At 40.8% G+C, this 23780-nt stretch overlaps 1 protein-coding gene across 1 annotated transcript in view; it reads right to left on the bottom strand.

The window, feature by feature from the left end:
- Positions 1–23780, bottom strand: part of GRIN2A (glutamate ionotropic receptor NMDA type subunit 2A) — a gene marked incomplete at both ends in the record, with an annotated part of 190226 nt that overhangs the window by 61944 nt on the left and 104502 nt on the right. The window contains 2 exons of the mRNA XM_082313177.1: positions 942–1056; positions 15653–16245. Of these exons, the coding sequence (XP_082169303.1) occupies positions 942–1056; positions 15653–16245 (708 nt within the window). The remainder of the gene's footprint in view (positions 1–941; positions 1057–15652; positions 16246–23780) is intronic.

The following is a 23780-nucleotide window of genomic DNA, read 5'->3' as shown; positions in this document are numbered from 1 at the left end:
TGTCCTTCAGTAATTCTTATTTTGTCATTATTATTCAACATCACGAAGAGTCTTGCAGTCTTACAAACTGGAGTTTTAAGTTGATTTTATGGGACCCTAAAACTATAAGAAAAAGAGTTCCAGATTTCAGCAGCAATTTAGATGATGCAGGATCATGCTTTATGAATTTAAAATAAAACTGGTGGATGATACAGATGTATTTTTTCCCACATTCTCATATTGCAAACAGTTTCTAAGGTCCCCTAGTTTTTAAAACATGGGACCACAGATAACCTGCAAAACCCAGAGCCAAAACAATCACAGGCTGAGGTGGGAGTTTTAAAGAAAAAACATTTGTGATAAACTTTTTCTTTTATTACTCACATATATGATTAATCCCGATATTAAGATGCTTTTCCTTCTAGTCTATGTAGAGGTTTATGGAGATCACTTGCCTACCAGGACAACACAAGTCAAGATTCTGAATTTTTTAGGCAAACATTATAGGGATTATCCTCCAATTCAACAGGAATTTCACAGTTTAAAAAAAAAATAAATTGTACTTTTACTCTAAAATCTGTCAAAAAATACAAAACCAAGCAAATAAAAGGACTGGAGTTGTCAAGATATACAAATCCATCCAAATTTAGGTAGTTAAGGCCCAAGTTTCTGGAGATTTTTCAGTCATCCATTTTATTTTACTAAATTGTAAGAAGAAATGCAAGGTGTGTTTCACAGAAATCTTCTGAAATCCATGTGGCTTATCTTCACTGATATGTTGCTTTGCCTGTTAAAACTCCTTAAACCTACTCGGAATAAGGTAAAATTATCTTTTCCGAACTGTTGTGACAAGCCTGCTACAGCAGAATATCATCATTGACATCCATGACGTTAATCTGTCTACTCGTCATTAATAAGGTTCTACCAAGTCTCTCCATCTTTTACCCAGAAGTAATGCTCACCTTTTCCCACTCGCGATCGTTGTTCAGTACTATCACCACCAGCCTGGGGTGTGCCTGATAACCATCTGCTGTGAAGGACAAATCTTTACCTTCCCAAGTCACATTCATCATAAACCTAGAAGGCAAGGAAAAAAAGTTCATTGAAAAATTAATGAGCTGTCCAGCAGTTAATGAGCAAGCTAGTTCAGTCACCAGAACCACTGATGAAATACATGCACCAAATCCTGTTAATGCTGCGAAAAGCCTACGTGGGCAGCATGGGAAGTCTGAGCATTTCAAGGGAGCCCATAGCAGAAGACAAAGCAAAATATTGTTTACATATGATTTTTAATGCAGACAACATTTTTAAAGCAGCTTCCACATTATGTATGACCTGTACACTCCATGAATAATCTTTCTGGCACTTTGCACAACCTCACCAGTTTTTTAGGACCATTTTACACATGTCTACATCAGCTCTGTATGTAACATTATACTATTGTCTCACTAGAGTAATACTCAAGAGGTAAGTGCACCTACTCTGGCTTCACCTCTTTAGACCTGCAAGAGTCCTGTCAGCCCTTCCCAACACTGTAACTATACACAGTGTCTTTGTGACACTTGGATAAATTCCACTAATGCCTTCAGCCAAAACCAGACATGAAAACTTTGAAAAGGTTGATAATATTTCAGTTTAGTAATTTCAAAAAGAAAAAAGATATATGTTTTGAACTTTTTTGTATTTAGGCTCATTTTCAATGGTTTTCAAAAGATATATAAACTAATTAGCACTTGGAATAGGAAAAAAAATAGAGGGACTCAGAATAAAATGTACAAGAAGAAAGAGATTTTTAAAATTTTGTTGAAAATGTCAGTTCAATCCCAAATTCCCTGCCTTTAGATTTACCAGTTTGGGCATTGAATCAATAAAACTGTTTGTTTACCACAGGCTCTTTGTTCAGCTACAAAGAAGACAACTTATTCAACTGAAAATTTTGCACAAATTTATGTCAACAGAAGGCAATTACTCAGTGCTACAAGAAGAAGTACCTCTCCTAAGATGTGCCACAGTACTGTTGCTTGCTTTCTCCATTCTCCTGTATTGCCACGCTAACCTGCATGTTCTAAGGACGGAATACTACTTCTTATAAACAATCCTGTCATTAGCAATGATCACACCATCTCTACCGAGCCATTGCTCTGACCTGGACTGTGCCCTTGAGGGACACTCATGAACTCTGGCGTATAACACCGCAGGTGGCTCCACGCACACCAGCCACCGGCCAGAAGCGCTCAGCAGCCAGACACCGCGGTGGCCCTGACCTAGCCCGGGGCAGGGATCTCGGTACTCTACTCATCACCTTAGAGACATCCTTCAACTCTACAGAGTCCTATAGCTTTTCTAGCCATAGATTTGCCCCTGAAGGTCATAAATTCCTTAGTGAGTTTATACCAATTCTAGTATAGTCTACCTAGTTTTTCCGTTTCCTGATTAGTATGCATAGATTTTAATTTCTAACTGTTGTTTTCCATTCATCATTGAACTATGTACCCTCTTTTCCAAAGCATTGTCCTTTCGTTGATTCAGAAATGCCGGCATTCTGGCCATCTAACAAACTTGACTTTCCTCAAAAATAATTTTCTCTCAGAATTTTCCACAGATTTACAATATAAATCCATATTTATATTTTCTCCAGTTCCACATAGCTTCAGTGTTTCTCAGTGAGAACAGATTGTTTCCACCGCTCCAGGGTCAGAAAGAGTGATGAGAAAGTGCAGTTTTTATTTAAAGCGCAAATACAGGGAACTTACTGCCAAGAGTCTGAACTACCACAGCACACAGGTCAAGCTCCCTGGACTGTGATATTGAAAAAAATCTATCATTTTATACATTACGTAAAATTCCATCACCTAAGAAAATCAGGCATGAAAGGGAAGAGAGTAAAAGGCTGGTATTGGCACTGGCGTTCTTTGGTCACATTGAAAAAAATCAAAACTCCAGACTGTCCACGTGGGCCTGACAGGGCTATCCCACAGGCGAGAGGTAAAACTGCAATTCAAAATCTTGGAGATCCCATGGCACTTCCAGAAGATAATGTGTCCTCCACCCCATATCCATGGTCTGAAGTTAACTGCATCGAATTGCACTGAATTCTCAGTGTATTTCAGTGAAAGAAATTCAGACCAAGGTTTCGCCTGGGTGCTCTCCTGGAATTCAACTCAACACCAATATCATTCCATCCCACAAACAGATGTGTTTTGAAGGGCGTTAAAGTTACTTTAACTATTCTTCATACATTGCTCTGTAATGTTTTACCCACAAGAAACTGATACTGGTTTACATGTTTGTAGCCGTAGTAGTAGCACGGTCTCCTGCTGAATCTGACATAGACAAAATTCTTCAGCTCCACATTCACAGGAGAAGGCTTTGTATTGACATAGCTGCCTGAAAATCCCAACAGCAGAAGCACACTAAATACAAGTATATAGGCCCAGAAGAAATAATGGCATTGTATCATAACAGTTAATAATTAAATGTGCACTGCCCTAAACAGCCATATTAACATCATTCAGTACCAGTTTGACAGCAATTTGTAAATTCACCCATCGTAATAACTCATATTTTGTGACAGACTTTCAGCGTGAAAATTTTCCCCTTGGCAGAACTTTGCTTTTCAGTTGAACTAATTTCCCGTGTATTACATTTCTCATCCAGCAGTGAAAGAGCTTGCTTGGGAATAAAAAGCTTGTTTGCCACCTTGAGAGGAAGCGGCAAACCACCAAACAGAATTTGCTTGCGCACACATGTAAGAAACCAGCATAACGCTTGCTCGCTGCTGAAAACCAAATGCATTGTGACCCAAAGAATAAAATGCCCAGGAAGTCACCGCAAGGGGAAAACAAGGACAAAACAAGGACATACGGTGAAAACATGCACTACTTGTACGTGCACTTCTGCACCCTCCCTCACAGGTTCCCTCCCAGCTCGTACACGTGAAATAACGCCCCTCACAATGAACACATCATCTTATGGGGCCAGGCAGAAATCACCTCATTTCAATAAAACTGATAGCCGAGCATTTCATCTCCTCCTAAGGGCTGGACTACAAACACACACGCTGTACTACATCAGGCTTTTGTGTCCAGTTGGGTTTTTAATTACGTAGCCATTGGTGATTAGACTTGAGTTGAACCCTTCTTTTATGTAGTTTGGTAGCATCACTACCCCAGATTTCTAACAGCAGTCATCATATTTTGGCATCAATATGCAACTGCCCTAGCCTGGAAGCTAGTCAAGGGCCATCACAAGATGCAGTGCTGTAGCTGCAGTGATGCTCAAGTGCTCCCAAAAGAAAGATGAACCACAAATCTAAACTGAAAAACGGAACTCAGTGTATATTTTTAACCTGTGTGAACTTACCCACCATTTAGTAGTGAAACACATTTTTCAAGTTAAAAGAAAAAGTCCCTAATCTGCAAAAGTCTCTTAAAATTGTATTGTCTGAGTCATATACAAAGGTATCGGTGAGTGACGCAGTCTGAGCTACCCCAGTTTCTCAAGCTGCAGCAATAAAGAAGAACTTCAAAGAGATTCTTGTTTTCCCAAGCACACTCTTCTGTACAAAATTCATCAGCTGCCTGTGCTCTTCAGAAACCAATGCCTACAACCTACATTCCCTTTTGAATTGTCATTTTTCTTCCACAAAAGACAGAAGTTCTCCTCTGCTTTTACTGGCCAAGATCCTAAACTGCTTGTCTCTATGAAAAGCAACCATGTGCTTTTCTGCTCCTGGTTAGGAAGAGTGAGGAAAAGCAAGTATTTGTATTATACTTTATTCACATAGAGTTTTAAGTTTGCCCAAGGTTAATTCTGTGCAAGATGTCTTTGGCTTCCGAATTGGTCAAAATATATTTCTGAAGTAGTTTTGGAATTGCATATTCCTGTTCTTAACGAAATGAGGTGCTTGATTATTTGAGCTCGTTACTTTAAGGGGGCAATTCAGCATACACCTTGGATTAGTAGTTCATCTGCTTTCATACCTCATTAATGCTATAACCTTTGCAAAGACATGATAGCAGAAGGCCTTGTAATGGTATTATTACAATGAAGTCTTAATTAGCTTTTGCAAACTGAAGTTTGTGAGTAAGATTCCCCAGGTGATACATGTATGAAAAACGGGATATTTAAGAAGTTAAGCTATTCTCACACTGAATCCAAACCAGGGTTTTATCATGTGAAGAACCAAGCCTGTACTATATATTTCAAAACACTTTTAAACATTTATACAATTCTTTTTTGCTTGTCACCTTCCCCAACAAAAATGAAAAGAGAAGTGTTGAAACACCACTGCAGAACACTGTTGCCGTTGTATTTACAGCAAGCCTTTGAAGCATCAAGGTTACAAACTGCTCTCAAGGTTTCCAACTTAATTTTTATAGACCCAGAAAGATCAAGTAATTCAGATAAAACTTCAGATTAATGCCAAAACTGTGTGATATTTGTCCATGTCAAAATTCTGTCTTTACCCAGAAAGACAGAACACATTTGAGTAAGGTGGGGTTTCCAACCCTGTAAATATTATATCACAACTTCATTGACTCTTACTTCCATTAACAAATGAGGGAAGACTTTGCCAAAAAGATCAGACCTCAATTTTTAGAAGACCTCAGTTTTTAGAAGACCATTTGCTAGGGTACAATATTGCTGAAGCAGAAGCACCTTTCTGGCCAGTCTCCTTACAGAGGACATAGACCTTCTTTGCCCATAAGGTGTTTGGTAAGGATTTCCTAGGCTGTGTGAAAACAGATAAAACCCCAGCAAAGCTGCGACCACTTTGAGACTCTGCTTCTATGTTATACAGCAGCAGACATGTTTGCAAGCTATGGGATTTCTTCTGATGTTTACCATATATATGCATATACGTATATGACACCAAACTGATGTATATGATACCAAACTGAGTGGGGAAGTAGACACTCCGGAAGGGAGAGCCACCCTGCAGGAAGATCTGGATAGGCTGGAAGAGTGGGCTAACAAGAGCCTTAGGAAGTTTAACAAGGACAAGCATAAGGTCTTGCACCTGGGAAAACATAATCCAGGAGTGCAGCACGGACTGGGACCCACCTGGCTGGAGAGCAGCTCCGTGGAGAGGGACCTGGGGGTCCTGGTGGGCAGGAGGCTCAACGTGAGCGAGCAGGGTGCTGCTGCGGCCAAGGAGGCCACGAGGAGGCTGGGCTGCATCGAGAAGGGCATCACGAGCAGAGATAAAGAAGTCATTATCCCTCTCTACTCGGCGCTTGTCAGGCCACACCTGGAACACTGTGCACAGTTCTGGTCCCCGCTGTACAAAAAAGGTGTGGGCAGGCTGGAGGGGTCCAGAGACGGGCCACCAAGATGATCCAGGGTCTGGGCAGCCTGCCGTGTAAGGACAGGCTGAGAGAGCTGGGCTTGGTCAGCCTGGAGAAAAGGAGGCTTCGAGGTGACCTCATCACCATGGACCAGTGCTTAAAGGGGAGCTACAAAGAAGATGGAGACTCCCTTTTTACAAGGAGTCACATAGTGAGGACAAGGGGTAACGGGTGCAAGTTACTCCCAGGGAGATTCCGACTGGACATGAGAGGAAAATTTTTCACCATGAGAACAGTCAATCATCGGCATAATCTCCCCAGGGAAATGTTTGACTCCGCTACGCTGAACATGTTTAAGACTCATCTGGAGAGGGTGCTGGGCCATCTCGTCTAGACTGTGCTCTTGCCTAGAAAGGTTGGACCAGATGATCCTTCAGGTCCCTTCCAACCTGGTATTCTGTGATTCTATGACATGCAAGATACACAAGTGTTCCCCTAATAGATGCAAGGATTTGAGACCAAAAGCAAGAAGGTTCAGTGGATTCTGTAGTGGGCATTTTTTTTAATGAAAAAAAAAAAAAAAAACCAATATGTAAATTATAAAGATCAGTGTCCCAAACAAAGATCGATCCTAGCCCCGGCTTCATAAACTTCTTTGGGGGTTGTGTGAAAGAAAACAGCGACAGAATGAAAGCGCAAGACTGCACAGGAGAGCAATCCTGCGAAACCGAAGCAGGCGCGGTGTCGTCTCTGGAGCCTCCCCAGTGACGGTGCTCAGGGAGGTCCCCACCCGGCAGTGCCCTCCACATGCTGTATCCCTGGGATGCCGCCGGGCAGGGCGCATCCTCCCAAATATTCATGTCCTCAGGACGGGCACTCTCAAGCCCACCCACCTGTGTCCCAGAAGACCCTGCAGCACTACTTTACAATTTATTTCTCCCTTAGAGCAGGCTGAGCTTATTCCTGATCACCCATTAAAAGTAGCAAGCCAAGAGGCTCAGCCCCTTGTTTCTCCTTTGCAGGGTGGCTTTTGCCACGGGCAACAGCATATGAACCAGTCCCTGCATCAGCTGGCTTCTCCAGGGGAAAGCCAAGCTAAGGGAAAACCCTGGCCAGAAGGCAAGGAAAATGCAGATTTTTGAGATTTCTGGGGCTAGAAATAAGTCAAAAATAGGGAATACAATCTGGAACCATCCCTCAAAAGCATTGCACAGCCAGGAGGAAGCGGTGATGCGCAGACGGGATAAAACTAGTCTACGCATTGAAGCAGCGGCACTCCGCGCTTGCTGAGGCCAGACAGGTCTACTTATGCTTAAAATAAAAATGAAATACTCTTCTAGAAAGATGCAAGGATCACAGCATTAAAAAGACATCATACGTACGAAAATACTTTTACAAATGTGTAAAAATTCAGGGCATCTAGAAAGACCTGGATTTTAAAGCTAGCAATTGCGTGCATGTACATACACTGACCCCGGAGGTCCTTGGAGCAATGCAGTAAAACTTTTAAATTAATTGATCCCTTAAAAATAAATGCATACAATGAGTTGTGATAATTATTATACATATGACAAAAAATGCTCTCAGCAAAACTAATACAGTAAAATAATTCCCTCTTCTCCCCTCCAAACTGCTTGTTGTTTTCTCCATTTTTCCCTATTTCATGGTGATTTTCTTTCCATCTATCCCCTGAAATATGAATGTGAAACTGTCTGTGCTAGGATCAAGTTGTGTAACTGAGCACAATTAGTAACAACAGCTGCTTCTCCTACAGCAAGGATCCTTTGGTTTCTCCCCAGCCAAGGTTTAAGCCTTCTTCTCCACAAACCTCTTTTCATAACATTACAGCATCTAGAAATAAATTGCTAGATCGGGGGGGGGACACACACCCCACAATGAATTCCCAGGGTTACCTTTAAAACCTTCGCTTTGGCGGGTGCGAATGTGATCGCGGGAGAAACTGCCGGGAGCTCCAGGCCGGCAAAGCAGCAGGGGCGCAGGGGGAGCGCCAGCCGGAGGATGCAGGACGGAGGGGCTGCACGCCATACGGGAATTCTGCCTTCAGACACCAAACGGGCCAGGCAAACACCCTCCGCACACGCCCCGGGGTTTTGAAAGCAAGTTTAGAGACAGGAAGCGTGGACTGTCTCAGATGCCCTTTCTTCTGGTTGCTCTATTCGCTCCTTCCTTTTTTTGTTGTATAATGCTAATTTTCTATAGATTCAGACTTTTTAAAGCAGAAATTCAGGACTCATCAGGCTCAGGAACAGAGCCAGCTCTGCGATAACAGGCTGATTTATAATTAATGTGAAATCCACCTAGTATCCAGCTCCCAAACAGATCACTGGCTGGGAAAAATATACTGGGTAAGGCAGAGGCATTAATGAAAACATATCACTCCTAAGTTACCTCCAAAGAAGAGAACTTCGTTATTAGACCTGTAAAATAAAGCACGCAGCCTGAGAGCTGCAGGGAGCAGAAAGCCCACGGGACTCCTCGCTGCCATGAGCTCAGACCCAGGGTTCCTGCCCTCATCCTGCAGCCCAAATCAGATAATCAAACTTGATAAATTCTTCAAGTGCCGTCACTGGGGACTACAATTTTTTATTTAGTGCCTTCTTCACCATGGGGCAGTGTTTCAAATCCATGACAACCGCAGGCAATGAAGAGAAACAGCAGAGACTTAGAGAAATACAGGTTTCATAAAAGAAACTCTCCCCCTCCTCTCCCAAAGAAGGAATTTCCAAACTGAGATTTAAAGCAGACGAAATGCCTCACAACCAACGTGTCATCTGGTGATATTTCTCTTTCCTCCAAACAGTATGAACCAACCATTTTAATAATCTAGACAGCCAGCCTGTCTGGGCTTGGCATTCACTCAGCATCATACCTAAAAAAGCAGGAGTGAATCCAAATTTTGTCTTTTCTTCTTTATCTTGTTGAGGCTCTGAACTGCTGAACTTCTCTACTATGAATCTACTGTGAAATTTGAAAGCTACTTATCAATAGAATCACCAAGACAAATTATTTATCATTAAGAAGCAGATTTCCTAAAAACATCTATAAAATTAAATGAAGAAACGCTGAATGTAGAATATATAATGCGTGGTCTGAAGTACATATAGAAATAGGTCTGAAATAGATCACTATTAAACAAGGTAGCAATGCATTTTTCAATCAGTGAAGGTTTTTTTAAAGACGATTTTACATTAGGCTATGTGGGATTTTATTTTCTAAATTCAAATCCTTCGCAGTGATGCAAAGAGCGTCTTCTTCCTCTTCGTGCCTCCTCCTCCTCCGCTTCCCCAAGCCCGCGCTCTCCTGAATATAGCTCTGCGACGATACCCTGCTTTGGAGCTGTATCTCCCTAGGCCTGGAGCCAGCATGGATGAATAAAATTTTGGGAACAATATGCTCAGTGACTGTGAAAAAGGAATGGCATGCCAACTACTTGTACCTCCTGCCAGCTGCTCCTTAAAGCATTAGTTGCCACTAGGTCTGGAAAAGTCATTTTGCCCCCATTCTGCCAAACAAGCGACAAAACTCTTGGGGAGCCCTTCTGAAAGGGGGGCAAGGGGAGTGAGCAAAATTAGAAAGGGCCCAGATGCCTGGGAGGGTGCCGCAGACTAACGTAACTCACAAAACACCAGAAGGTTTCGTGAGTTAATGTTATTATTATTAGAAATAACATTTCATAAAAAGCACTAATATGGTTACATTTTGCTCCACCACCTCAGAAACAGCCCAAACTCTTCCCCGTGAACCTGCCTGGCTTCCTGCAAGGGGACGGTGTCTGAAGCAGCTCCGTCTCCGAGAACCTTCACTTATATTTTGAATTTCAAGGCCTGCTTTTATCCCTGAAGCCTGGCTCTGCTCAACTCCAGAACAGAGGCCATGCTTGTTCTCGTTTTAAATTTTTTTAAATTATCACAAAAAGGGGAAAATGTTCTAAAAGCCCCTAATCTGGCAACTGTTTGGTACCTTCTGCTTCCTAAACTGACCTAACCTGGGAGCAAATTCTGACACAGATTTTCTAGAATTTCTTGCATCACTTCATCAGTAAATCAGCACCATGTCGGGATCTCTTGGGTGGAGTGTTTTCCACCACAACCCCTCTTTTGCTGCCGGTGAAGTTTAGTTTTACTTTCAGAGGAACACGACAACAGTTTAATCAATTCAGTGTCTGCTGTTTAATGCAACGATATGGAAAATGCCCTTACACTACAGAAGAGGGCAATTACAGCACATGAATTAAAAGAAGCGCAAATATCTAGTTGTAAGTGTTAGAATCTGCTCATCAGCAGTAAATTAGACTTTGTGTATCCCTGTGTGCCAATCCAATTGCTACAATACTCTGGTGGGTCTCCTGATCAGAAAGCATCCCCGCGCAAATTAATGAGGCTAAGTGGGATCCTGCCACTGACAACATTTTTTCTTGTCCTGAGTATCTCTCCTCATTCATTTTTTCATGTTGGCAATACTAATTTCTTGTAATCTAGGACGTCTGCAATTAGCTGTTAACATTAAATCTAGGACTGGCAGCTTGGTCCTCATTCGGAGACGCTTGCCTGGACTTACTGTCCTCCGGGGCAATCTGCTGTTCCCCGCACCCCTCTGGCCTCAGTGCTCCACGAAGGCTTGCAGCTTCGTTCCTGCCTTCAGCCATTTAGGTGCTTCCTCCTCGTTCGGATTTGTGTCCATAGAGCAGCATTTGCAGTAGCAAAGGAGAAGAATAAGCAGATCTAGCAGCATGCAAAACCTGAAACTTCTCCAAGCTTTAAAGTTACCAAAAATGAAGTACTAAATTTAAAATATACTCAAATTGGCTGTTTCCCTCCACAACATGTAAGTAATGTATGTGACTACTGAAACTTGGGTTACCGTCTCCGATCGTCACCCTGCGTGCAGTGCACTCCTGTGAGCATGCAGTGGCTCCAGCAAAGCTGCAGTGGGACCACAAAATGGGAAAGACAAACAAAATATCCTGGAGAGTCTTAGGTGAATGCAAATAACATTTGATTCTCTGCACAGCAAGTATGCTATTAGTGAAAAAGAATTTCGCTTCATATGTAATTAGGTAAATAACGATACATCTTCAGTCATACAATAAAGCAGATGATACTTATTTTTCCCAAGTCTTTTGACAGAACTTAAATGAACAAATCCTCTGTAAATGGGCTGTTGATCTGTATGCAGGAAACGATTAGACAGATTTGCTGGATTATTCATCAAACCATTGTGTCCATTTAATACCTGATTTTGCTCAAAAGAGAAAGAGGAAAATTTCCGTGCCATTGCTAAAAGCTGGAATCAAAATATTGAACTTGATGAATGAAGATCGGGACTAGAGAGACAGCCTTGCCCTCTGAAGAAGACGCTGTCTTGTAGCCAAGCTGTAAGCCAACAGCAGCACAACAGCAAGGACACGGAGATGAACCGTGCGGCAGGCCGTGGAAAGACAGCAACATCAGGTAGCACATGTCAAAACACCGTTCCCACTGAGTCCCCAGGCTTTTAAAGTAGGGTGATTCAAGGCAGGATCAACTAACGCATTCGTATCTGGCCCTTTGGACCTCGCACTGCTCCTGCTCCCTGGCTCGGCGATGACAAAGAAAGGAGACGATGCTTGGGAAGGGTATGGAATGACAGCCTGCCCGGAGCAGTCTGGACAGCTTTCTAGCCCTACAACTTCGCTACCGAAAGTAAGATGAGTCTCTAAATCCCGCATATTATTTGGTTGTATTTGGAAACGGAATGTAACTACATGTAAACACCACATGGTAAACACCTGACTACCTATGGACAGGTGCATCTTTCTGCTTTTCAGGATAATGACAATAGAGCAACAGCTTTGTCATCCCCATCCGTCCCTGTCCAGATCAGAGCGGTTGGAAACGTTGTGGTGAAATGTATCTCCCAGGGTTATGACTTTTATACACAACATGAATACTCTTCTAGACAAAGCAGAAGCATTTCTATTCACAAAGCGGCAGCGTTTTCCGTGACGACTGGCAGGGTTATTTTGTTTTGCTGTTTGTTTGCTTACATGTTTTCCTTTTTTGAGAGAGAGCAAGCATTTGTTCAACTGACATTGCATTAATGAGCTGCTAATTCTATCTAACCTGCTGCGCTAGTGCCAGTGTTTCACACAATAGTATTTTTCTGTCTTGAGAGAATCTGGGTCTTACACAGACGGGAAAAGATGATCTGAATCAATTCATATATATATGTTTTATATATAATGTTTTAATGTGCTGAAAATGATCCCTATATTTTATTTTAAATCCTTTATTCATAGGGAAAAACTAGTTTTCCCATGTGTATCAGAAACGAACATTGATCAAATCATTCAAAAAACTAAAGGAAACCTGATTTTTTCTGGGTCTAGAAAGCCAATAAAAGCATCTTAAAATTGCAGTGACAGGGGAAGGATAAATTGTGTGGTTCAAAACATATATATCTTCAAACCAATTTAATACTCAAAGGACTTGAGAAAGAGGGAGGAGGAGCTTTCACTTCATGGCTTTCTTTACATAGAATTTCTTCATAAATGGAGTTGAAAATCACTATCTAGATGCGGGAAGTTGCACATAAAGCATTACCAACCTCCATTTACAAGCAAATTAGCTATTATGGCATAGCCTTAGACTACAATACTGGGTTTAAAACTGAATTAGACTGTCATTACAATAGATAGAGTCTAAAAATACTGGTTTTTTGCTCCATGCTTGAGCTCGGTTTTGCTCAAGCATCACCTCACAGAGCCTCTTTCCTGCTTTCCACCGAGTTCTCTGCTCCTGAGCTCGCAGGCAGTGTCCCTTCGTCAAACCCTCCTTCTCCAGCATTGATTTCCAGCAGAAACAGGGAGGCACAGAACAGCCGATTCCAGGCCCATAAGCTGTTTACAATTACTTTAGCCCTTTTCATTCCGAGGATGCTCCAAAATCCTTTCTTCAAGCTATCTCCTTGATACAGCATGATATACATTTATCTTGTAGTTTAAAATACGAAGCTGCACTATCTGTGACCTGAAACTGTAAAGATTACGTTTCAGAATAAAACACCAATTTAGGCATTGATTTGTCACGTAAGGAAGAAACCTACAATTTAGTGATGAGGATAAGAAAGTGCAATGAATTTACGTAATTCACCTTGGCATGGAGAGACTGGTCAGCTCCCAGAGATTACTTAGCACTGCTAAATGCTTGTATATACTTGCTTTTCTTGCAGATTATATGTGACAAGAATAGTCTTGGGGAGTTATTACATAAGAAGGACTATTTAAAGTTCATTCATTTTAGTGTAATTCTGACATTTCTAAATTAAAAACAGCCTGCTTCTTGTTCTTATGGTGTTGGAGAAGCTCAAAGAATCTCCAGTACGGAAAATACATTCTCACTTCACAGTGCAGTGTTTCGCCTTGGGAAGTGACTTTATTAACCACAGTGCACTATATTACAACTTCTCCTATTAATAATGTCTATGTGCATCATGCACTGCACACTGCAGAATCTCCTGGTGAAGTCTAATCTCACTGCCCTAACACTCTCATGCCCTATTCTTGTAGTCGTACAGATTTAATGAGAAAAAAATGATTGTTTGAAGAAAGACAACTTATGCTGAATACTGAGTACCTAATTCGAGCCTACACTAGTGTATTACCAAAACAGGGAGGTAGGAGTCCTTTTCAAAACAGGGCCAAGTTTTTTCTGGCCCATCCAACTGAACCACAGTATTTTAAACACCAGCGCATCTGACGGTAGAATACAATTTAACATCACAGAAATTGCTGTTCAAATATTAATAGTGAACTTTTTTGTTTCTACAGAACCCACTGTTAAGGCACAGAATTTGGTTAATGGGATGCCATTAGCTTTTGCTTTTATCTGGCATTGCCAGCACATGCATTAAGAAGAACCATATGAGGATCCCATCCTGGGTGTGGGTAGGACAGCCGCCCCGGCCGTGCCTTCCAGCTGCTCTGCCCAGGCACGAGTGATGGTGCAATGGCTTTCCCAGAGCCATGCTGGGCCGGAGAGCTGCCCCAGTGCTGCCTCCTGTCACTCCCCAGGGGCAACTGGGGCAGCAGGGAAAGAATCAAGATTTTCTGCAACACCCCTGGTAAATTTGCAGTTTTAGAGGCAGAGGCTTAGAAATAGGAAAGGGAAGACCAAAAAAAAGTGGAAGTGTCATACTAAAGTCAAGTTCTCTCTAAGGAGAACTGTGCAAGTTTCTGAACTTTAGTCACACTGTTTATGAAATACATGTATGAAAAGTTAAAATCCATTTATGTGGCAGTATTTGGCTTTTAAGAGAGCTTCTGAAGAGTGCTGCGCACAAAGATACCATTTTCATGGAAAACAACAGCTGTTCCAGGACATCATATGGCAATCAACCCCTAATCGAAATGTGCATGTACATCTCAGCAGATTAAAAATGTTCCGCAATCTCCTACATGAAATCAGCACGGACTTCCCTTCTTGTGCCAATTCCATCCTGCTTCTCCGTAGGAAGCGCTTCAGCTGCAATGTTTGGTCCGAACAAATTTCATAAATACTGCTTAGTAGCTTCCATATGAGATATTGTAAAGAGCTATTAAAAAACATGAAAGATTCCCTTTACTTCTTCTCACAAACCAGATAAAGAAATATATTACTGTGTGGCATATATTATGGAACATTTTGGATAGAAGTAATTAGGAATGCCAGGTCTAAAAGGGATCATTAAAGGGCCAAAAAAAAAAAAAAAAAAGAAGAGCAAAGAATCCTGATTTAAACCTTGGCAGTTCCCATATGACAAACTGTTTTGAGAAAACATCCATATCAACTTGGAGTAATGCAGATTAATGCAGTTATTTTAGTACAGATGACAAAAATAAAATCCTCACAAGCAGAAGTGACAGATTTCAGTTATTAGGTGATAAAAGCTGCCTAACTAATCTAATACTTCTGTAATTTCCAGGGACACCTCTTTAACGCTGCACATCAATTGTCTTCGAAAATATTACCAGGCTCCTGCTGATGGAAGTGATTCAGGCACAGCCTCCAAAGCATTTTGGCAATTTTACTCATAGTTAAAGTACACAATGGCACCATTTTATTAACTCAGCTTCATACCCTCTAAGGCCAATTTCTGTCATCTTCTACATCAGATCCAGAGCGGTATTTATTCTCCACAGCACATAACATCATTCCCATGTGCACAGTTATCAGTGCAGCAAGTCCTCTTGCATGTTCCCTTGGAACATCTGAAAATCATTGCTTAAAAAGGGTGTGATAGGATTAACAAAACCCAATATTCTCCTTCAAGAAACACATAATAGTGATAGAATGAAAAATTACCAAGGTTATGTAGGGAAAAAACCCCGAACCAATAAGCCTTACTTGTGCAAGGTGTGAGATGGCCGGTCATTTTTCTCCAGTTGTCCATAGCAGCTAGTTCTTGCTTCAGGAATGAAGGAGTATTTTTCCAGCATGGCTGATGCAGCAGTGGCAATAATCCCAAGGCCATCCCGTACCCGAGCTTCTAAACTGTAGTCCCATTCATCATAGGATGCTGAAATGAGTCCTGAAGGAAACTCCTTGGGAGTGATTTCTGTGTTACCACTAACCAGGCTGGGAACTATCCAAAAGAAATCGTAGCCAGTAAGGCCCAGGGAACGAGCCTCATCCAGTATGTAGACAGCTTCATCCTTGGAACAATATAGCAGGATGACGGATGAATGAATTTTCTTCAGCTGAATTTGGGTCTTGGCATCTCCAAAGGCAGTATCGAGTATGATGATGTTCTGCATGTCCCAGCCCACAAAACTATTTTCCACTGTGGTCTTAATGACATTGATGAAGTCTCTATATCCAGGGAAGGTGGTGGTCACCAGAGAGAACACGTGCCAGTCATAATCCTGCATGATCTTCAGCATGACGATGGCTTCTTGCTGGATGGAAGCCCCAAACTGGAAGAATGTGGACATTACATCCTAGAATACCAAACACAGTGAAAGATTACTGATTTTGTACAAGTTTGAAGGGAATAGAATCTCTAATTCTTCTACTCTCTTTGGTCCAACATGGCTACCAAACTTTCACTGCATTCAAATAACTTTCTGTGCTTTACCATATTCATATCATTAATAGCAATACTGATAGTAAGTACGTACCACAGCTAATTAAAATATTTGCCAAAAAGTGACAAACAGATATTTACGTAGGAAATTTCTGAGTGCTTGATCACTTGAAGACAACAACCCAAATCAGTACTTACTGAGGAAGCTCCCTAGAGACAGCCACCCACTGTTAAACAACTCGTCTCCAGCAGGTAGCTTGAGATTCATCAAACTTATTAGGAACGTGACCCAATAAATTCATTAATTTTAGTTACCGTGGAAATAAATTTCAATACACATGCTGTATATATATGAAGAAGCTCTGTACTTCCAGACCTAATGTCTGAGGGACACTTCATTTCCACAGGTTCATTGGACTTGGTGGAAGCTGTCAAACTCTGCAGAAGTAGATTTATCATCCCCAGGTACTGAGTTCACTACTGTTCGTGGGCTCACTACTGATCATGCTCCATTCAGAGCACGTGGCCGATTGATGCCTGGTGTAGAATTAACACGATGGGCGGCCAGGGAGAACCAGCAAGCTGCCGGTGTCCTCATTAAAGGACTTAAATGGAAGAAAATTCAAACAATGGCCTCATAGTCTGTAGCTGGTAGCTGCACTGCCTGACACGGCTGTGCTGGCAGTTTGCTAGGAGACTTGTTTCTAATATTTGTCTTAGGCTTTTACAGTATTCATAACACTTTATACAGCATAAGGGCAGGTGCCTCTTATTTTAACAACATCTCTCAGAAACAGGCAACACAATAATATATTTTGTTGGCACTAAATTTACAAGCATTTTCATTGGTCTATTTTTACCAAGTTGCTGTAAGATCTAAATTTATTTTTGAATTTTACATTCTAGATCTATATACATCACAATTATTAGAGTACCAAAACTGTACACAGGAAGGTATCTAATTCTTTATTTTCATTTTACTTCAGTATTTGTTCCTGACCAGTAGTGGCAACTTATGTGCATAATTTTCAGATCCAGAAAGCACGAACTCCTGCTGAAAGAAAAGCTTATGATTTAAAAATAAGATATTAACCATTCAATATTTCTCATGCAGCCTTTACAGGAAAGACACACACACCATGCTTTTAATTTAGAGTTTTATGAACACGGTTGCAAACTGCTATCCTATTCTACACTTGCGGGGAACAGAAACAGATTAATTGACTTAGGTTTCATGGCAAGGTGGTGTTAAACACGCAATTAGTGAGAACGGTAACTCAGCTCTACAGGTTCTGTATTTTATCTAAAGAAATCTATTCAGAGCAAACTGAGCGTCTATATTTTTTTAATAGAAGATGAGGAGTGTTATTACTTTCCAAGTGCTAAGAACCTGACACCAGGATTTTATATAGCTTGACAGCAATAAAAGTCTTAGGACTTGTGTCAGGCCATGAAGACTGATATTGAAGGTACCCAATACACACTACTGGTGGTAACGAAATCATCTGCCATGGCTTCTTTGGTACCTCAAAGATGGCATTCTGAACGCCAGTGCCAGACCTGCAGTGGTTTGGGGTTAATTACAGATGTTATGAAACATATTTGAGAGAAGAAATTCATTGGGAAGATTTGATTGCTGAATGCCTCTAGGAGCTCTTTCCTGGTGACCTGCACTCTATACTTAAAAATAAACAAACAACTTTTTGTCCGAGGACACTTAGAGCTAAAGAAACCCAGCACACAGAAAATCTGCTCAGTCAGCATTTAATGGTTTAGTTACTGATTTACTATTACAAAGTAAATAAGATACAATGCCATGAATCCACGTCTGCTGTAGCTTCCTAATTGAACATTAAAAACTATTGTAATGAAAAGTCAATCACTTCAGTTTTCTTCTCCAGCTCTTATCTTATCCTGGTTTTTACTTGTGATTATGGTAAACAACAGTAAAAATAAGTGAAATAATTTACAGTAAATTAAATAGATTATTTCCATCATATCCTTTCACTTTACCCCATTTCTGTATATGGTTTATGGCTACTAATGTAGCGGAATAATTTTTTGAAGCAATACATACACCTTGGTCCTTCCTGCACCACAAGGAATTTCTCCGATAAGGCAACTGAAGAAGTCTTTGAGGACCAAAACCAACGCACATGGATGTTTCCAAGCGTGATCTTTCTAACTAGTAAATACAGATTTCTAACCTAGAGCCGTCCTTGTCATCTTCCCTGGCCACGATTAACGGTGTTATGCACAACAACTGTGTTACCATTACAGGAGTCTGACAACACAAAAGTACTAAAAATAAATCCTTTCCTTTTGTAAACATTTTGTTAGAGAAATAGTTTATGAAAGGAGCTTTGATTAAACATTTTTGTAAAGTTCACACCCGTATTACACGAATCCTTTTCACATAATTGTGAATGTGAACTTTAGTCAAAATCAGGCAATCAATATCAATTTGTGATCAGAATGGTGAATAAAAGTGTAATTATATGGCGAAAACAAGTTTGGGTTCAGGAAAAGTGGAGATACAAATACGACAAGTGAGATTCTCATCTGAAGACATTCCATGTAGCTCCACTGACTTCATGATGCTTTTATAGAGCTGAAGATCTGATGGTATGTGTTTACAATGAATTTGAAACATATGGAAGATTACAAGCAAATTGCAGGCTTAGAAAATTCAGCAGATATTTAAATGCTTATAAGGAGAATATTCAAGGACATATGATCCATTAAGTTTAGGGCGGGGGAAAAAAGAAAGTTTAGTGAAGAAACAGCAAATAAATAAATAAAACTATAAGGGATTCAACTATTGTATCCTTAAACATCTACAGAAGTGTTCATTTTGCGTTTTTAAAGCTTCACATTCTTCCCCAAAAGCATTATTATTCCTTTGCTTTATAAAGACTTAGCATTTTGTTACACGTATAGAATTTAAGTTCTACTTTTCTATACTCAAAAGCAAACTAAAGTGATGTTTGTAAAAAACCAAAATTATTCAGTTATTTTCATTTAACTGTCATCTTGTCATCTATCAAGATATCCATCTAAGTCATTGCTGAAGTAGGATGTAATATCGGAGGTGCTTTAAATGCACATCAGAAGTATGTTCTTTTTCTTTCCTCAGTGGCCCCAACTATTGAGATTATTGGTGGAGGATACAAGAAACTTTTATACAAAGGAATTCCACAGACAAATCTCAAAGCATGAAAATCCCAAGATGTTACACGGATATGAGCAAAAATTTAGTTAGAAGTAGTTGTGGAAATGATTAAGTAATGCTTCGTTTGATTTTTCTGTTCTAGCTTCATAGCTGGATTCTACCACAGCCATGCAAACAAAAAACAGCAATGAAAAGAGAAGGAAAAGAACAAATGAAAATTTTTTCTTTCTTTCTGTCTTGCAGATTAAAATACAGTTTATAGCGAAACATCTCCCCATATGTTTCACACCAGAAGGAAGCAAGCGTTGAATTGCTTCTTGCTTAACATTATTCTTGAATTCTGTACACAATATAAAATTCTGCCATTATAGGAGAAGGGCACTTCAACGTCCTCATGCTTGTGCACAAAACAGAGCATCGCTCTCTGGCGCTGTCATTTCATAGATTAATATACTAGAGTAAGTTGCTTTTTAATTAGTGTACCAAGTCTATAAATCTGTCACTGTTACCAGAATTGCACATTTCACTTCCCCAATTCCAACAAATTACAGGAATACTTTTCTCGAAACCTCATCCTCAGCTATTTTCATGACATCTTAGTTTCCTAGCTCCAGCTTTTCCATGAGATCAGCAGGGCGTATTCACAGCTGCTGCAACAGCTGAGGAAAGCCCTGACAGTAGTTTATGCCTACTAGGGAAAAAGCTGCAAGAGTTGGTTAGTTAAAGAAAGAAACATTTGCTATCTAAAATAGTATACCTTTTGTTAAATGAAAATGAAATGCGAAACCAGAACAAAATAGGGGTCAACATAAGACCAAATCGATTTTCCACTTGGCAGACTTGTCGAGGACAGTTCTTTCGCTGGTGAGACAACATTATGACAGGAAGCAAAAAGCAATATGAAACGCCGTTTAAAAAGCAATCCAAAGGATGATTTTATTCAGCTAGAAACAAGATTATTATGACAGGACTACAAGTAGGACTTTAAAGTTATCTTAATTACTTCATCCTTACTCACTCTGTATCGTCCACAGAGATCCAGCAAAAATTATTTTTCTCCTATTTTACACCACCGTAACTTAGATATTCCATTTTTATAACAGATTTAAGGCACCTGGTGCTAGGTCTACATAGACAGTGCAAGCTGTTTCCTGTGTAATGAATTATAGTCGTTATTTGGCATTTTTATGAAGACTGGAAAAACTGAAAGCCGGAGATTAGTAATGAATTTAAGCTGAATAATTTAGCATCACATCAAAAATACACGGAAGGAAATGATTTGTACCAATCTCAAATGTAGGTAAATAATGTATCTTGCAGTGTGTTAACTTGGTACCATTTTTCTTGGATTACTTGAAATGATGTATTGATCCCCTGGCAACCATGAAGTGAATCATGTTTATCCGTCATGAATATCTAGGTTTCAGCCATGCAGTCTTCCCTTGCAGTACTATGCAGACCCATGCAAAACTTTCAGTAAATGCAAACACTGAAGTGGAGAAGCTGAAAGGAAAACCTTTCCTCCCAAGATACCCCGCACATTTCTAAACTCTTAAGTTATTAAATTCCTGCCTCTATTCATTAACAGTATAGAACATGCAATTCCCAACACAAACATCTCACTGAGGCGCCCAGGGAGAAAACTCCCCCATTATCACCATGGGAGCAATTTTGGGGAAATTATACAAAATTATATACTTTCAGGCAAAGCAGAGCAACATGTGAGGGTGGAAATAATTTACTAATTATTACAAACAGCAGAAAAGACTTGTTTCCCAAGGACCCGTCACCCCTCTGGCCTCACACGTGACAAAATCATGCTCGACCACCGGCCACAGGTTTCTCTGCTGATCCCAACCTCTCCTGCCCTCCCGTGTGGGCTACGGAGCTGCCTGGGCCCCAGGCTTCCCCCACCACCCACCATCACCCCACGTGGGACCCCCCAGCTGCCACCACCCCGCACCACCCCGAGTCAAGCCCAGCTGCGGCGAGGCCCAGGCAGACACCGACTTGCTCCTTGCGCCCAGCCTGGAGCCTGACTCATCCCCGTGTCCTTGTCCCTGTCCTTGCCCAGCAATGCCTGGAGCCCCCACGCCAGCCCTCCCGAGGCACGGCTGAGCTGACCGGTGGGGAGGGGGCGGCAGGGCAGGGGCTGTGTGGGTGAGGGCGCGCGGGCTCCTGCAGCCCCCACGCCATAGATTTTACGTTCTCCAAATCTGCCCATGTAGACCTGTGAATGTGTTTTACCATTTGTCACTGAGAAGACTAAGGCCTTCTAGCAGAGCTGGAAAAGGGATGGAAATTTTCTTTGTAATTTAACTGGTGCAAATGCAGAGCCACACAATGTATAAAGGTCAACAAAAAGGACGCACCAAGGCCTTAATTTTTATTTTAAAAGTTTGCTCTGGGAGAGGAACACTCAAGTTATAAAAGGGCAGTAGCAAGCAAGGGAGTACCTTACAGCTTTCCAACATCTGACATGTCCCCTTTTATTATTTCAAGGAATAAATATCAAAGAAACATGATTTTGAAAGGTTAGCACCGGCTTAATCAAGCATGTCCTTTCCCATTTCCAGAGGGAGCCTGCAGGGATTAATTTTGCAGAGGCTTCTGTATTTTCAGGTCATGGTTTTGTCCTAAGAATTTTGCTAGATAACAGAGAGGGGGTTGGGGTTTTGTTTTGGGGTTTTTTTTGTTTTTGTTTTTGGTTTTTTTTTTCCTTTAATATATCCATTTAATTTTATATCACTTGCTTGGCTTATCTGGGCCTACTACAAGAGCTGAACTTTGTCACTATTTTTTCTATACCAGAACAGCAAATAAACAAATACAAAGGAACAAGAACAGGGTTTCTACAGATCAGTGCAGAGTCCACTGGCTTTTGATCCTTTACATTCTTCAAATAATACAGTGTCATGTCTAACGAATTAAAGTAACTCAACATGCCATCACAGTGAAACAACATGACTTAATTATGGAAGATGATGAGTTTAGCACAGAGCTTATGAACCGTTCCCTGGGCTGGAGCCCACCGCCTGCGTTTTCATTCACAGATTGTTCAGGCATTGGAAATTGTGGTGTCTCAGTCTGAGCTCCTGTTCAACCAGGACAGGCAAGCGAAAAATGCTTTCAAAGGCTGAAATGACATCAACAAGCCTCTGACCAAACTTGATAAAATCCTGAAAAGATTCATGTGAACCAGCAGGGATTTTTGTGCAGTCATTTGATGAAAGGTTTATTCACAAGATGCCTCCTTTCTAGATAAATTTCAACTTTCGCTGTTACAGAAACATCTTACACCATGAATATTTCAATGAGGAAGGGCAAAATTGCGGTTCTACGAAACGGCAGCGTGGAGCTGGCTGCATATAGCTATTTGGATGAGTAACAGCTATTGTACAGCTTTTGGGATTTAAGAGAATCGCAACATGTAAGAAGTAAAGTACTGATGCCTGCAAGGAAGATAAGGGAGAATAAAGAGTATTTTCAGACAAATTATATTTGCTTTGTATGTTCAAATATTTCTTGAATATAAATCAGTCACTCTTTAACCCATACGGGATCACGTGGTACATCAGTGTGAAGTTTAGCATTATCCTAAAATACTTTTCTTTTATGGAGAAGATGAGATTTGTACAAAAGTTTCTCATTTCCTGTAAGTATTTCACCATGAAAATAAATATTGAAAAATGTGTATGACCTAATATATCAATTAGTTAGCAAGAAGGACAGATTTTATGCCATAGATTATAGCTGAGTATCATTTCTGTTATGCCCCTTGTCATGACTGCAGATAAACATTTAGTAATTTTTTAAATTTAGGTGTCTGATTTTCTCACGGTTTGTACAAGCAGCGTCCTTCTGCTTTATTCATGTAATTAGTCAGCACTAAACTGATGCAAGTAAATAGTCTCTTGAAGAGCCCAAAAAGACTTCATTTTCCATGGGAAAATGACTGTAAATTAGCCATGCAGCACATCTTTCACCTGAAGGAACACCTGAGTTCACATGGAGAGCTCTTCACTCTGTCCTTTCCGTGAAAACTCTTCAAACAGTTGTTATGAATGATTGGAGAGCAATCAAGAAAGTTAATGACTTCAAAGACAGAGAAGGCAATTGATGTGAAGATACCCCAACAATACTGGTGAAAGTAACTGGCTTTCTGCTGTATGGAAACATTCACCTGCCAACAATTCACATTTAATACAGCACAACAAAGTTGTTCTGACAGCGTTAGAAGAAAATGGGGTCCTGGTCCTGTTCTCCCCACGGCACTG

Source organism: Platalea leucorodia (genome assembly GCF_965183815.1).
Source record: "Platalea leucorodia genome assembly, chromosome: 5".
Classification (NCBI taxonomy): Eukaryota; Metazoa; Chordata; class Aves; order Pelecaniformes; family Threskiornithidae; genus Platalea; species Platalea leucorodia.
This window is presented reverse-complemented; position numbering and strand designations above follow the sequence as displayed.